This window comes from Carassius gibelio, chromosome A6 (genome assembly GCF_023724105.1).
Source record: "Carassius gibelio isolate Cgi1373 ecotype wild population from Czech Republic chromosome A6, carGib1.2-hapl.c, whole genome shotgun sequence".
Taxonomy (NCBI): Eukaryota; Metazoa; Chordata; class Actinopteri; order Cypriniformes; family Cyprinidae; genus Carassius; species Carassius gibelio.
This window is the reverse complement of record NC_068376.1, coordinates 17,305,747-17,322,761: the sequence shown is the minus strand read 5'-3', so window position 1 is coordinate 17,322,761 and position 17,015 is coordinate 17,305,747. Positions and strand designations below refer to the sequence as shown.

At 38.3% G+C, this 17,015-nt stretch overlaps 1 protein-coding gene across 2 annotated transcripts in view; it reads right to left on the bottom strand.

Moving 5' to 3' along the window:
- Window positions 1–17,015, bottom strand: part of LOC128015557 (ras-related protein Rab-6B) — an 85,969-nt gene that overhangs the window by 12,373 nt on the left and 56,581 nt on the right. The window contains exons 3-6 of one of the 2 annotated variants that reach the window (XM_052599458.1): window positions 12,488–12,541; window positions 12,021–12,126; window positions 10,703–10,814; window positions 4,228–4,321 (exon numbers count right to left, since the gene is read on the bottom strand). In XM_052599458.1, coding sequence (XP_052455418.1) covers window positions 4,228–4,321; window positions 10,703–10,814; window positions 12,021–12,126; window positions 12,488–12,541 — 366 coding nt within the window. Of the gene's footprint in view, window positions 1–4,227; window positions 4,322–10,702; window positions 10,815–12,020; window positions 12,148–12,487; window positions 12,542–17,015 lie in introns of both variants that reach the window. The other variant, XM_052599460.1, reaches the window with a different exon arrangement.

Genomic DNA, 17,015 nt, shown 5'->3' with positions numbered 1-17,015 from the left:
CTGGGAGCACGACCAAGCGAAGCTAAATTGTATGTGACCAGTTCGAGCGCAGGACACATACGTCCACAGAGCTGCCCTGTGGAGAAAAACAGCCCAATTGCTTGTATGCTACGGTCCCCCCAAGAGGGGTTCTCCTGATTCTAAGCAGACTATTAGTCGTTGGATAGTTGAGGCTATCAACGCCACCTATGAGTCCTCTGGTCGTCCCCCGCTGTTGGGAGCCAAGGCTCACTCTACTCTGGGTGTGGGGCCTCCAAGGCCTTCCTAGCAGGTGTATCCATGCTGGACATCTGCAATGCTGCGGGGTGGTCCACGCCTTCTACTTTCGTAAAATTCTATGTCTTAGACATGCCAGTCATTCCAGGTGCTTCTGTCCTCTCGTCCTAAGCTGTGCTCTTTGGATACACACTAGGCAGGGGTTTGGTAGTCTGGCAGCGTTGGTACTCGTTCCCCAAAGCTTTTTTGGGTGCAGCTCGAGTTTCTGAAGAGGAACGTCTCTAGGTTACGTATGTAACCGTAGTTCCTCAAGGGAAGAAGATGCTGCGTCTCGGAGCCATACCCCCGGCACCCCTGCTGGCGCTTGCTGCTACTCGAAGCTAATGCCAGCTGTGCACCACGTGCTTTATAGCTTCCTGGTTGCTTACGTCAACCCGTCTGTGACGTCACGCTCTTCCACTGTACTGATTACACACGATATTCAGAGTCGCTCACACTAAACGCGTTCCTCAAAGCATTTTCGACACAGCGTCTCGTTCCCTCGAGGAACTAGGGTTACATACGTAACCTAGAGACCTTTTTGTTTATTTAGGGATTCTGATACTAAATGGGGACAATCCACAGAATTCCTGTGTTTTTGTATATAGCTATGTATAAATATAACTTAACCCTAACAGAAATATTTCTGTATTTTTACAAAAAATAAATAATAAATCTGTATTTACTTTACTTTTGTGCTGTATTTACCAAATATGATGTCCCCACAATAATGTTTTGGGAGGTTTGTTTGATTTAGCTCATTTGTGGTTACAAGTAAGTTCTCAAAATATGGTTAAGTAGCTACACACATACACACACGTCATTGCATGTAAAAGAACCACTTAATTTGTTTTAAAAATAAAACTGAGATGAAATTGAAACATTTTATTATTCTATACTAAAGTAGGCCTACGGAACTGGAATTTTTAAAAACTGAAAATTAACAATGTTCTTGCTATGCATTTATAATGAAACTCCATATTATTAGAAATTATAGCAAGGAAACACTGCTATACAACAAATGATTCTATTTTTATTATTATCAAAACTTGTTTAGCATTGTATTATTTACACAAGAGTTCAATTTCATCCTGGAAAGGATCTGACTCCCTGCAATTCTTCAATCAATATTTGAGTTATTATACTCTGTGAGGTAATCAGTTTAACTAATGGTGCTGTTATTGAAGAAATAACAATGAAAATTTAGGTATTGATTGTAATCTCAGATGAATGTGGTTCCCTGCTCCAGACAAGACAGAATCAAATGTCTGCAAGCAAACACATTCTCCAGTCAGTTGGAAATGACCTCAATTTGTAATGGAGACTGGAACAAGTCAGCTCCATGTCTGGTGACAATAATATGTAGTGTCAGAGATTTAGCATATTTTAGTGTTGTTCTATCAGTGCTGAGCTCCTGTGAAACAGTGATACATGGCTTTGAGAAGAATAAAGGCTTAGTGTCCAGTACAGCTGATGGAACAATGAACAATAACACAGCTCATTATTACTTTTAAAGGGGGGGTGAAATGCTATTTCATGCATACAGAGTTTTTTACACTGTTAAAGAGTTGGATTCCCATGCTAAACATGGACAAAGTTTCAAAAATTAAGTTGTACGTTTGAAGGAGTATTTTTGTTCCAAAAAAACCTCTTCCGGTTTGTCACGAGTTTCGGAAAGTTTTTTTCGAGTATGGCTCTGTGTGACGTTAGATGGAGCGGAATTTCCTTATATGGGTGCTAAGGCACTTCTGCCGGAAGAGCGCGCGCTCCCGTATAGCAGAGCACTGAGAGGCTGAGCACAGACAATCATTGATCAGAGCGGGAGCGTCGCGAAATGTCACAAAAGGACAAAGAAGTGTGTTTTTGGTTGCCAGGGCAAGACAACCCTGCACAGATTACCAAAAGAGAAACATCATTAAGGGACCAGTGGATGGAGTTTATTTTTACAGAGCATCAACGGAGTTGTGCAAGTGTTTTTTTTGTTCCCTGCATTTCGGATTGCACATCGTTTATTTCTTAAGGATAATGCAGTCCCAACTAAAAAGGGTCACGATCGTGTGTTGGAACCACATGCGGTGAGTAAAACTGCTTCAAATATCTCTGTGTTGTTAACTTAGCTATCAGCGCGTAAGCACATCAAGTAAACAACATGCGATGTTGTCCTCAAACTGCACTTTCCACATGTACAGCTTATTAAAAAAAAAAAAGACGACATAAAGTGGAACTTAGTCATTTTCCAAAACCGCTAAGCAAATATATACAGTTTCAGTACATACCACATAGCATACCGCCTTTGCTGATGCTGCTCTTGTTAAATTTCAGCCTCTGGATCTGTGTCACAGCTTCCACATGCTCTCAACTCAAAAGCCTACTGGCGCTCGTGATTCTTTAGCTCCGCCCACACGTCACGCCTCTAGGCGCTTGTGTTTTTCCGGGAAAAATCGGTACAGACTATCTTTCTCTTATAAATATAATAAAAATAAAGACTTTTGGAGTTATGAAGGATGCAGTACTACTCTATAGGTACTCAAGATTAACAGGATATTGAGTGAAAACGAGCATTTCACCCCCCCTTTAAAGAATGACATGTACTACATAGAATAAGCCTCAAGTTTCACACTGTAACTGTAAAATGGAGAGATCTGACTCTAAATTCTGTTCGAAGACTGCACATTTTATATTAATGCACAAAATTAATACAGTTCAATATTAGGATAATTAATTATATTACTTGGTGAAAGAATTCAATATAAAGTATTTTTATTTATAAACAATAAATGTCACATTTATTGACCACTTATGTTATTAAGTACATGGGTTTTTATACTGTGGTTCAGAGACCCCCAGAGTGCTACTAGAGGGTGCTTTGGGGTGCATGAAAAAGAAAAGTTTTTACCATTAAGTATTTTAAATATTTACTGACATATGTTTTAAACTACATTTTTCTTCAGATTTATTTTTTGTGAAAACCGTTTTTCTCCAAAAAAACATTTTATCATTTACCTGACATTTAACACAGTAATTCTATAATTTAAAATATTTACTGAATTTGGTAATTTGGGTATTTTTTATATATAATACTAATGTTCAAGATATATTAATGTCAAATATCCCTTATATGCACTAAAATTCTAGAATGACTAATACTTCAATACAGTGAACTATAACATAATGTGTGCTTTAAAGATTTGTATAATTAAAAAGCTAAAAAAAAAATTCTTTTCCAATATGACCTTCAAGAAATGTTGACTATTTTATGACGTCACATCTCTATCTATAAAGTCTTCCTAAAAGAGGCACAATTTGTAAAGTGAAGTGAGTGCCATACAGTATGTGTGGCCAAGTATGGTGTCCCATTGTGCTCAGCATTTAACCCATCCAAGTGCACACACACAGCAGTGAGTAATAAACACAAACCTGGATCAGTGGGCAGCAATTTTGCTGTGGTTCTGATGACTTGTTTCAAGAGTCTCACCTCAGTCGTGGCATTGAGGGTGGAAGAGAGCACTGGTCATTCACTCCCCCCACTAACAATCCCTGTTGGTACCAAGACTCAAACCCGCAAACTTTGGGTTACAAGTCCAAATCTCTAACCATTAGGCCACAACTGTTATTGTATTTGACTAATTACACAACCCTTAACTCAAAGTAAGCAAAGTTTTATAATTCTAACAGAAGCGAGACAGGACGACTGAAAGACTGGCACAGTCTTTGATCCAGTCAGACAGAGCTGACATTAACATACACAAACACACACACTTTAGCCCACACAACACACACTGTTTGCTGTACATACGGCTTTCAGAGAGAGAGAAAAAAAACACAGCAGTGCTGCACACAACATCTGATCTCTTCCACCTTGGTGCTTAGTCATCCTGAATCATGCTTTCAACTGCACCTCAGAAGAGAAATCAGAACAAACGCAGAGCATTTCTCACACTCACATACTGACAGTGTTGGGGTAAAACTCACCTGTTTGACGTTGTAGCCTGTCTTGGCACTGGTCTCAATAAACATCACACTCAGCTCCTTGGCCCGCTGCTCACCTTCCTCAATTGTGATTTGCCTGTGAAAAGGTTGAAGATTTGTATTCATGAGTTTATTTATAAAATATTACTGAAATACAATGACACCTGCTGAAAAACCATGAATTTACAATCTGGTTTAGTGCTGGTCTGGATACTGGATCAGCACAGCCGTGCTAATCACCAGCCAAAAATATTGCTGGTTGATACTCAGCTCAACTCAACACAACACAATATCTCTTGCTGACTTGTTCACCAACTGCGTTTATAAGTTGCTCTGAGTAAAACTGTAAAATCATAACTGTAAATGTAAAGTCAAAAAAAAATCTCCTTTGATGGCCATTCATAAATAGCCAGCCATTCTGATACAAGAATTTATTTATTTATTTGCAAGTATTATATAAATTATATATTTTTTCCATCCAGTAGATGTATGATAGGGCAAGAAATGTTTTACTTGTTTGGGCTTGTTTTGCATAATTTGCATTTTTTTTATATATTTTATAGACCTTGTTTATAAAATGTGCTTTATTTTGAACATATGGCATTTACAGAGCAGCTGATTGGCTCAAAAACAATTGCGTTCAGAACTGAGCGCCCTTGAGCAAAGATTACAGATTTTGTATCAGGTTTTGTGCACTAGCTGAGCATCAGACATTAAGATGAATGGGAATGGGCTGAAGGATACTTTTATCCAGACCTCCTTGGTCAAGACACCTTCACACCAGCATCAAAAACACAACACCTGCTAGAGATCAGCTACTGTATACTGGTCTTGGCAGGAGGGAACCCATGAAGAATAATGGCAAAGAGATGTCACATTACCAGGACAACACATAAAGCAAATAATCATTCTGCCAGTAATGGCAACCACTATAATGAAACTGCCCAGCCTTGACAGGAGCCCTAGAAGATTCATGAAAATAGCAATAATGGAAATGTAGTATTTGATAAAGTGGTTAATAGGTCACAGATTATGGGTAAAGTATTATTATATAGCACAGGCTGAGACTGAGACAACGGTACCCGTCATTGCTTCCCTCCCCTCATCTCTACTGACTTTAATTAATTGATGTAGAAACTGATTAATTGTACAAAGGGAAGGCTCATTAATTAAGCTTCATTTGTATGACACACTTGTGACATTAATCCATGTCTGTGACTATGGAGCATGTTTATGTGTGTATGTGAGGGGGCTGAGAGAAATGAGTAGGCTGAAGACGAGACTCGCTGTATCTCAGAGCAGTGAGATGTGAATAGGACATGCTGTATTTAAACCACTGAGCTCTGTCTGCCGGGACAGCTGTGATGTAACCATTTTTTTGTTCTCTTTTGTTCTCTCCACAGACAGGAGCTCAGAGGCATTTTGTGAGTTTACTTAACTCATGAATTGCATTCTTGGCTCGCTGCTTCTCAAATTATACAGCTCATTCTCTGTAAATGGTGCCAACTGTGCCCCCAAGACTTGCTATTGATATAATTACTGTAATGCTGAACTTAATTACATTATTTAATTGAAATTCACTCTAAATAGAATCATATCTAAGTACGGCTAAATTCTAAAACTAAAATGTTGTCAATCATTTTCATCTCATCATTTGCATAACTGTGTGAGTGATTATGTGCACAGGTGTACTGAGTGAGTGGATGCAACAGGTGTACAGAGTGAATAAGGTAATGAGTCAGGGAGCAAGGGAGAAACACAAGTGGAGCAACTAAACAGTAATGAGGTGACAAGGTGGGCGGGGTCAGAAAAGGAAAGGAGAGAGCACATGGCACCAAATGATCACAACACAAGCCATGTGCTCACAGAAAGACAAAGACAGAAAGACAGAAGACTTTGACAGAAACAGGCGTAAGGTTGTTTGCACCTTGTGCAATGTGGAAATCGTTTACAGTTTTCTCAAGCAGTTTGTGATGCATTTTGGAAACAGGAGATGAGCCCCTGCTCTAATGTACCACCTGTCTTGAGAAACCCATTCTCAAAGACTTAACGTTACTTTTAGTCATTATTTTATTTGGGTAGAACACATATTCTGAATGCCTTCGGCAGAATTCAAATGAGCCATTTTAATCTAAATTAATCTAGATTAATTCCAAGATTACAGTTAGATTAATCTAGATTAAAAAAATAATAATCTATGCCCACCGCTAATACATATATATATATATATATATATATATATATATATATATATATATATATATATATATATATATATATATATATATATATATATATATATATATATATAGTTATGAATATTTTTGTTAGAATATTTTTTGCTCTGACTGTATATATATATATATATATATATATATATATATAGGACATATCATATTAAGGACATATCATTATTTAAAATAAACGGTGTGGTTTTTAATTTAGGTGATTTCTGCCTATGATGCCAACTTGACTTACTTCTGTCTCAGAGATAACATGGTCTCTTCAGAGATGCAGTTCTCTATTCATCCATGGCAGAACTATGAAGGTAGTTCTTCGTTTTTCAAAGCTACTGTGACAATTGAAGAACTTGACGGATATGAACATCAGATATGGTTTGATGTGGTTTTGTTTTATGATCAAAGTGCCTCCAAACAGTGCAGATATGTTTTCACGCCCTTTTCTTATCTATTAAAGAGTGTGAAACTGCTTTTCACTTTTCAGTCACAACCCTTCAGGGAAGGAAAATTCTGACAGCAGAAAAACTGGTAAGATAAAAAAGATTTCTATTTTTCAACATCTAAGTAAAATAAATGACTTCAGAAAACCAACCCAAGGACTCCAAACCTGACCCTGAAGTCTATCTCTGGCTGATGAATGTGCTTTTGAAGTCCCTCAGTAGCCACAAACTAAATATTTTGATATTCACAAAAAGAAAAGATGGGATTAAGAAGAAGGTGTGTATCTTAAGTGTTGATAGAGCAGAATCTTGTCAGCAGGTCTGCTGAATCTTTTGGTTATAAATGTTTTCTCCAGCGCTATCGTAGGCTCACAGAAACAGCACATACATATTTAGCATGCATGTGTAACGGAGTTATCTGACAATATATAAAAGTTATTGTGATTACATTCAGGAGTTTAAAAGTCCTTTCAGTGCTCACTTCTTCACAAACTCATTTTTTTTTATCAATAACTCTATGAAATGGCGAAAAAGCATTCAGCACTGCTCATGGTACATCTTGATCTTGAAATAGTTGATTATAATGTGCTGCAGGCTGTCAAAACCTGGGGTTTTCCACACAACGCATTTCCTTTTTTTCAAGTGGACATCAAATTGAATGTGTTCGAAGCTTTAGATTGATGTATACAGTACTAGGTTGGGCTGAATGTGTCTCTTTTCTTTTGCTATTGGCTCAAGGGTAGGTAATCTCAGCTGACATCAAGTAGACTGTTTGGAAGTGTACAGTGCCATCTGTTTCTCTGAGAGAACAAACATCCTCTGGACAGAAATTCATGCATTACACCCACACTGACTTTAAATACGTTATTTCAACAAAATTACAGTATAAGACGTCACTTCCTTCACCAAATTAGGAAATTCAACCCGCCACAGAAGCTGCTGAATCAGTTCTACTCTGCCATCGAGTCTGTCCTGTGTTCATCCACAACTGTCTGGTTTGGTTCAGATACCAAATCAGACATCAAGAGACTACAACATAAGGATTGCTGAAAAGATTATTGATTCCCCCTTCCCATCCTCCAAGATCTTTATACTTCCAGAGTGATGAAAAGGGCTAAGAAAATCACTATTGACCCCACAGACCTTAGCCCACTCTCTCTTTCAACTGTTGCCCTCTAGTCTAGTCCCCGCAGGCTAATCAGCCTGAACAATATTTAATCTCTACAGTGTAATATGTTAATATGTTGTCTGCAAAGGTTTGCACTATGTCTGTACTTTCTCCTGCACTGGAAGCTCCTGTCACCAAGACAAATTCCTTGTGTGTGTAAACATACTTGGCAATAAAGCTCTTACTGGCTTCTGACTTCTGATTTGTTGCATTTGTATACACGTGTGCATATATTGTATGTATATAAAACATTATATAAATGATATAAACACACATATATCGCAGCAAATGTTCTGACAGGTTGCTCATTCCTGACTTATTACTGGGTGCCATGGCAACAGTCTGACCCAAGGTTTTTAATATCTTTCTTGTGCACAGAGACACTCGCTACACTGTGACAGAGGATCCGCCTTCAATCGTATAACTGCTGCTCTCAGTCGTCCAAAGTGTGATTGCAGATTCAGAGTCACAACAGGAGCAGTCAGCATAGAGCATCTATAGAACACTACAAACCCCATATGATGAAGTGCACGTGAAGTTACCAGCCCATTGTCACCACTGCCATAAAGTTAGTACACTGGCAGTAGTACAGTATGTCTAGTGTCATAGCGTTCATATTTAATGGAACTAATGTCCAAGATGCCAGGCCCTGCTAAACCTTTCACTTCCTCTGACACAATAACTACATGGCACTTTCTGCCATGCCACAAACACTTTAATCCTCCCCAGGGCATCATGCCATCGTTATACAAATCCCACAGTGTCTGTCTTCTTTCACAACAACTAATTCAGTGTCATCTACTGGTCTAAAGCCAGTCTTATCTATTGCTATGAAACAGCCTAAATCTATTCTCCTTTGACAGTCAATATTGTTAAAGTTCTTGTCTAACATCATGAGACACTCTAATCTCACAACTTTATGCTGTGATGTGAATTTATCAATGTCATTGATTTGTTATCATTTTGGATTCAGAAGCCTTGGAAATCAGGTTTATATTACAGTAAACTTCAGAAATGTAGGGTCTGCAATTTTAAATCTCTTATTTTTAAATATCTTGTTATGTCAAGTCTCTTGTGTGATCAAAAACACAGCGATATTGGGAAATATGATTTAATATATCTTCTATTTTAATATATTACAAAATATATTCCTGGACTGTTTTCACACTTTTTGTTAATGCAAATTTAAGAAATAATAAAAAATATATGTTAAATGTTAGATAAAACTAATTTCATCAGCCATTACTCCAGTGTCCCATGATCCTTCAGAAATCATTTTAATATGCTGATTTTGTTCTGACTTTATATCGTCTTAGTTGAACACTGTTTTTTGATTAATAGGAAGTTGTGAAACATCAGTTTTAAATAACAAATGAGACACTGCTTAATAATTTAACAGCTTAAAAAAAAAAAAGAAAAAAAAAAAGAAACAACATATAGTTGAAACTGCATTTATCAATACTCATGGGACCCACAACATCATCCCCAAACATATCATGCGTATCACTAAAGTATGCCTTCGATGGAAACTGAAAGAGTCATTCATATTATGTTTTGTGTCAGCACAGAGCTAAGTGTCCCCATTATCAGCCCGTTCCTCTGTTCCTGAGCCACCTCCACCTGCCACATTCCACCAGAGTCATCAGGGAAACCACTCATGAATATGCCCATATTTAAACATGTTACAATAGAAAGACTTCAGCTCTTTCTCTGCATGTGGTACTGATCACCATGGTGACAAACAGAAAAACAATCAAGTTTTCAGGTTTCTCGCCATATTTAATTGTAATAACTGCTCTCGATTCTAATAATCTGTTCTGTTTCAAAAATAAATTTCTGTTGTTTCAGAGTCTCCTAAGACTCAGAGCTGTGAATTAGTATGGATAACCTGGTCTTTGCTCAGGAGGTGCAATGGAGGATGAAAACTATAGAGGCAAGCTATTACGGAAAAAAGAGAGGAAAACATTGACTTCCCTCTGTGATACACACAGAGAGAGAGAGAGAGAGAGAGAAAGAGAGAGAGAGAAATGACATAAGAGAGAGAGACTGAGCTGTATTTATCCCTGTGCTCACACATCTCTGAAGGACTGAGTAAGTGAAGCATGAATGCCCATTCCTTACAAAAGTTTAAATTGTTCGATGGCACGTTTCTCTGATCTGTCTAGATATATCTTCATAGATTATTACCTGGACTCATCCGGCCATGTGTACAAATATATAACAGTAATCTAGCATTTTGCCTCACTACATTTTAATAGTAGCTTGTTATTTTAAAACTTAATTGTAAGTTAATACTATAGTTAAGCATCACTGCTTTGACCTAGTTACTCTCCAACACTGTCAGGGAGAGTTCCTTTAAGAGCAAACCTTCTCTAAACAATGTGTTATTTTTGCATTGCTTCCTCTGTCTCTTATCTTTCACACAAACATAAGGTTTGTTCTCAGATTATCCATCACCCTTTATTCCCAGAAGTCTAAAGTGAGAATAAGGCTTCCTTTTCCTTTTGTTTTTCAGAGAATCTCTTTAATGAAACTGTCAGCTTCGATTCACACTCTGGTGAGTGAATCAGCCTTGTTAAGCAGCTTAAAAATAAAAGCATTTGAGAAAGATTGAGAGTGAGACAACTCACCTCTTATCTGCCAAATCTGTTTTATTGCCCACCAGCATGATGATGACATCACTTCCTCTCTCCGTTCTCACATCATCGATCCATTTGGAAGTTTGCTGGAATGAATTCACATCTTTAAAGAGAAAACCAGAGAAAGAAGGTGTTAAATACTTTGTAGGGCTAACACTGCGGACTCTGCTATTAACATTCGCTGTTGTATCCAAAATAATTTGTGCACCACTCTGTAAAACTGACCGAGGATGGTCCATGTGTATCCCGCTGAATACTGTTAAATATTGTTTTAAGATCACTTAAATTATAAGTCATTATCATATGTTTAATGTTCCATAATTCTTAATAAATGGCAAACTAAAAACAGTCTCATAATTTGCAGTTTAAGCTGGTATGCTGCATTACAGTGTAACACTGAATTTTATGCATCCATTTAATAGAAGCATTAGAATTAGTAATTCAGGCCTGTTTTAATGCAATTAAACACAATACTATCTTTATGTTGTTTCAACATTTATCGGCATATTCAATGTAAAAAATATTTATATTTTGACAAATTGTAATGTTAAGTGCAGTTACTTAGAGAAACCTCTATAATCAGGGTTTAATCATTATAAATAACATATTTATAAGTTGTGTTGATAATATCATTATTTTTCCATTAATACTTTGGTTGAAGGGTAAATTATTTTAAACAATGAAATTTTTTATCAGAATGTTTTAATTCGTTTTTTTTTTTATTCGTTTTATCATTATTATTATTATTATTATTAAATTTACACAGTAGTTGAGCTTATATAATTTCTTACCTTAACAAAATGTAATAAATATATTGCCGATTTTGTACCCCACCGTGTGCTGTTGACATAATATTGAAATATTCGACTGAGGTTTTATTATGGCATTTATGCCTGTTCATGTGCAGCCTGTCATCAGTGAACCTGCTTCTGCTTCAAGGTGAAACTGACTTTGGCTGTTTTACCTATAAAATCAAGCTCTGTGTTTCCTGGTCACACCAACAGAGCTGTGTGCACCGTTCACGCTCTCTCTAAAAGTCACAGTGGGGCTTACAGACAATAAAACTGTCATCTTTTTATCGTGACAAATAACCTACAGCTGCTTCTATAATCTTTGGGGTTGAATCTATCTGGTTATAGTGTTAAACAAGGGCAGACCTGGAACACACTTTACTGATAGAAAATCATCTTTGATCACATCTCAACTTGATAAATCGGGCAGCTGTAACCATGTTGACCCCCATGATTTTTTGGCTCATGGTAATGTACTGCAGAGGAGGTTTGATCACTGAAGTGTGTGTTACACTCACTTGTGATGTCATAGACCACTACAGCTACGGTGGAGTCTCTTATATAGCTCGGAATGAGGCTCCTGAAACGTTCCTGGCCTGCCGTGTCCCACAACTGCAGCCGAACCTGGAAGTCAGAGACGCCCAACTGAACAGTCATATTATTCAGCCTCTCAAACACACAATTACATAAACACAAGCCAGGAGCTGGATCGATATGACCTTATAAAACCACCCCAAACTGCTTTGCTGAAGGTCATGGAATCATTTCTGGGTTATAAACTCCAGACATCTCTCGAGGATACAATCTATTTTTTTGATACATGAGCTTCCAGCCATATACTAAAACTGTCAGGCAGCCAGCTGGTATAATAAAAAAGCTTTGGATTCAATATGGTTTCATTAAAACTCTTCTCTTTTGACATGGAATAGAAAACAGAGGAATGCATCTGATTTAGTACTGTATTAGAACATGCTAGACTGCTTACCGTTCTGTCCTCCAAATACATGGTTTTTGACAGGAAGTCAATTCCAATTGTTGCCTGTCATGACAGAAGGAAAACATCATGTAAGAACAAAATAAAATCAGATGTTGAAATTGAGTGGAAATGTGGCTGTTTCTGTGCATGGCAAATATAAACGTGTTCTTGATATCATCCCAAGAATCAGAAGATGTTGTTTAGATTAAAACTGACAGCCATTACGTTCTGCCTGTCAGTTTGATGATGGTAATAACTGCTATACATGATCACTCTGTTCTGGGACCTGCCTCTCTTTATGATATATTACACAAACTGCAGAGTGAGAAAACACATACAGTACATTACATTTTTTTAATAAAACACATTTTCCAAACAAATGCATTGATGGAGATTTTTTGTGAATAATGGGTTAAATTTATGTCTGTTCCTGGCACTGGAGGAATTTATGTCTGTTCCATACTGGTTATCTGCCAATATTAAATATATCACTGTTGGAAAAATATTAGATGAATATAGGCCAATATTGGATATTTACAGCAATTCTGCATATTTATTTCCCTTATTTTTTATGTACATTTATACCTTCACCATTATCTAATGCTCTGGTAAGGTTAATATTTAAAAAACACTTTAAAGTCGCTTGCAGAATTTAAAATGACGTGTTATTTTTTTTGTTCTATTAATTTTTAATTATCATATATTTATATATATATACATACGAGAGAGACAGTTTACAAGACACATGGAAAAATGAATGGTATTTGCTCCTTATTTTTAAGGTATTTGGTCGTTTGGGTACAAATCTTTCTGTTAAATAACTTAATGTAATAGTATTAAAAATCCTACATGCTTGGAAAAAACATAAATCCCACAACAGACCCTCTGATTTCCTGATGAATATTTGAGTTTTACTAGATATTCTCAACCAGTCATCGCATAGAGTTTAAATGTACAGACGAGCTCACAACATTATTGTAAGACAAACTGATGCAATGGCTCAGGCCACCTCACATCTGCATTGGTGAGGTTATTTGAACACTGATAGAATGAAAGTGCCTTCTATCGTTGAAAGCAAATTCATTCTCCGCTGGTGCTTTTATTGCAGTAAGAGTGCAGTCAGTTGTGTCGCTTACATTTGTAAAACCAGCTATTGCAGAAAATTGCATTTTGAGTGTGACTGTTGAATTCAATATAAAGCATGTTTTTGAAAAGTTGCAAAAAAAGGCAACTATGCCAAGTGTACATTTGCATAATGGTATGTACACTATTATGTCAAGTTTGTTGTTTATTAATCCAAATGCATTTTACGGAGGCGTTTTGTGAGTGCTTTTATCCAGATGGCTCCTGGTCTTCTCTGTTGTAGCTCCCTGTGGGCAGTTCCCGGATCGATGGGGGTCCACAGATCAGTGGGATCTGAGAAATACATCATGGAAGTCTGCAGTACAGAGGACTGGCTTTTCTGTGATTGTGAGAAGTAGAACATTTCTACTGCACAAAAAATCAGATAAGGACAAACTAGCCACCATTGGAGAGTTGAGCCTCTGGAATGAAGCTTATTTAATGCACTGTTTCAAGTAAACATTCAAAGATTCAGTGTTACTTTTTCAGAAGCCTACTTTTTCTTATCTTTCAGATAAGATATGATTTACTAGTCAAGTCATATTTATTTTTATAGTACTTTTCACAATACAAATTGTTTCAAAGCAGCTTTGCAAAAATTATCACAATGTTAATATTTCTAATATCTTCATGACTTTTCAAACTGAGTCAAGCTGAGTGACAATATAGTTTTGCAATGATACAAACAGTTGAAATATGCTATATAGTAGGCTTTATATAGCTTTATGTGAGTGTACTGTATGAATGCAGACAAAGTTAGATATGACTTATATATCCAACATTATATAAAGAACTGGGGGATAATACAGTTTAGATTTAGCAACCATATAAAAAATAATGTAGCCAAGATTTGCTATACACTACATATTAATTTGTGTGAGTATACTGTATATATGTAGATAAAGTAGTATTCAGTAGATATCCACCTTTTAATGTACCACTTTCACAAGTCGGTCAGGCTCATCACAACGCACCCCCTTACCTGAGTTTTATTCATCGGCACCTGTTCACAAATTAATAATGAAATCTTCCCCAGCACTATAAAAGCATACAGTTGCCCTTAGTTGTCCGATCTCGTGACTACCCAGCGGAACATTCCCTGGCTAGTTACTTGTATTGACTCCTGCTTATACTAACCATTTGTGTATACCTTCTCTCTCAGTGATCTTCCTGCTCCATTCCATGATCCCTGTTACTCTCCAGCGATATATCCATCTGTACCATCTTTACTCACCATCACCGAGGTGTGTGCTAACCATCCTCAATCAATCTGGTCACCCCATCTAGCAAGTTGATACCCATTGTCAAGAATCGTCCTTCAATCTCCATTCCCATACATTCACTGTTATATTCTGTGACCTTCAATAAATACCAGTTTTTGCTATCCTCTGTCCCAGTCCATTTCGTTTCAGAAGATCGGACCAGAAAAGCTGAGGATGAGCAAAGCCGATCCGTTTCAAGAGCTGGTGGATTTGTTGCGGCGGTTATTAACACCTCACACCGCCACCCCAGCTTCTCCGGCAAGGACTCATCCACCACAACATCCTGCATCTTTTTCGTCTGCAAACATCGTCCATTCTAGTCCGGTAAGCCGACCAACGCCATACTCCGGATCGGCGGAGGACGGCAACGGGTTTCTTCTCCAGTGTTCACTCGCAATTGAGACTCAATTACAGTTATATCCCAATAAACAATCTAAAATGACCTATATCATCTCATTCCTCATAGGTCCCGCTCTACGATGGGCATAGACCATTTGGACACAAGCCGGCCCCACCACTCGATCCCTAGAGAATTTCATTGCTCACTTCCAGGAAGTATTTGGCACCTCCAAGGGTGATTCATCCCTGGGTGAGAAACTATATAATTTAAAACAAGGCAAGATGATTATACACCAGTATATTCTGCAATTCAGAACCCTAGCAGCAGCCAGTGGCTGAAACGAGACTTCCCTACTTATCGCCTTACGTCAAAGTCTGGATCCTAAGTTGCGCCTTCACTCCGGGTCAGCTGGGAACTTTATCTCGGGGAGCCTCTGCCGCCAACTCAAGCTACCAGCCCGCGCTAACAAAACCATCTACCAAGTAATCACCATCAGCGGAAAACCCCTCAACCATCATCACATTCGATACAGTGTGGGTCCAATCTAAATGTCAATCGGCTTACTTCATGAAGAATCTATTACCTTCCTAGTGTTAGAAGAATCAACAGCAGAAATCATTCTAGGTCAGCCGTGGCTCGTGCAACACAACCCAATCGTCTCCTGGTCCTCAGGTGAAATCCTCTGGTGGGGTGACCAGTGTTTTCCATCCTGCTTCCCTCACAGACCCTCACAACCGCTTAGGACCTCAGAAGCATTACCCATCAATGCCACCTCCATTGAAAGCCCTGTAGATAAATACTCCATTGATATTCCCCCTTGTTCTAAGACGTCTTCTGTCCACAAAAAGCCTCACAACTTCCTCCACACCACCCTTGGGATTGTGTCATAGACCTGATTCCGGGTGTGCTAGTGACTCGCGGGAAAATCTACCTGCTCCCCCTTCCAGAACAGAAGGCCATGGAGGAGTATATTGAAGAGGCTCTGAAACAGGGTTACATTGTTTCCTCCATGTCCCCTGCCGCTTCCAGCATCTTCTTCGTGGCCAAGAAGGATGGAGGTCTACGACCCTGCATCGACTACCGAGCCCTAAATCAAGTGAGAGTCAAATTCCGGTATCCTCTTCCCCTCGTCCCAGCCGCCCTAGAACAGCTCAGAGGAGCAGTAATCTTTTCTAAGTTAGATCTCAGAAGTGCTTATAACCTCATCCGTATTCAAGAGGGTGATGATGGAAGACTGCATTTGTGACCCCTACCGGCCACTACGAGTATAGGGTGATGCTGTATGGTCTAGTTAAAGCCCCCTCAGTCTTCCAAGATTTCATGCATGAGGTGCTCCGGGAGTACCTCAACTGCTTTGTTATTGTTTACATAGATGACATCCTCATCTACTCCCGGAACCTGGTCAAACCTCACCATGTAAAAACATGTCCTCACCCAGTAACGCAAATACCAACTCTTCCTCAAGGCAGAAAAATGCACCTTCCATCAACCATCCATTCAATTTCTAGGCTATATTATCAATAGCTCAGGCATTCCTATGGACGAGGGGCAGATCCAAGCTGTCACCTCCTGGCCACTCCCTTCAACCATAAAAGAACTCCAACGCTTCCTAGGCTTTGCTAATTTCTATCGCCGTTTTATTAAAAGTTACAGTGCCATTACCAGTCCCATCACAGACCTCCTCCGTAACAAACCCAAATCTCTGTCCTGGACTCCTGCTGCCACCGAAGCCTTTGCAAATCTCAAACAAGCCTTCACGAGAGCCCCCATCCTTGTTCTTCCTGACACAGACCTCCCTTTAGAAGTGGAAGTG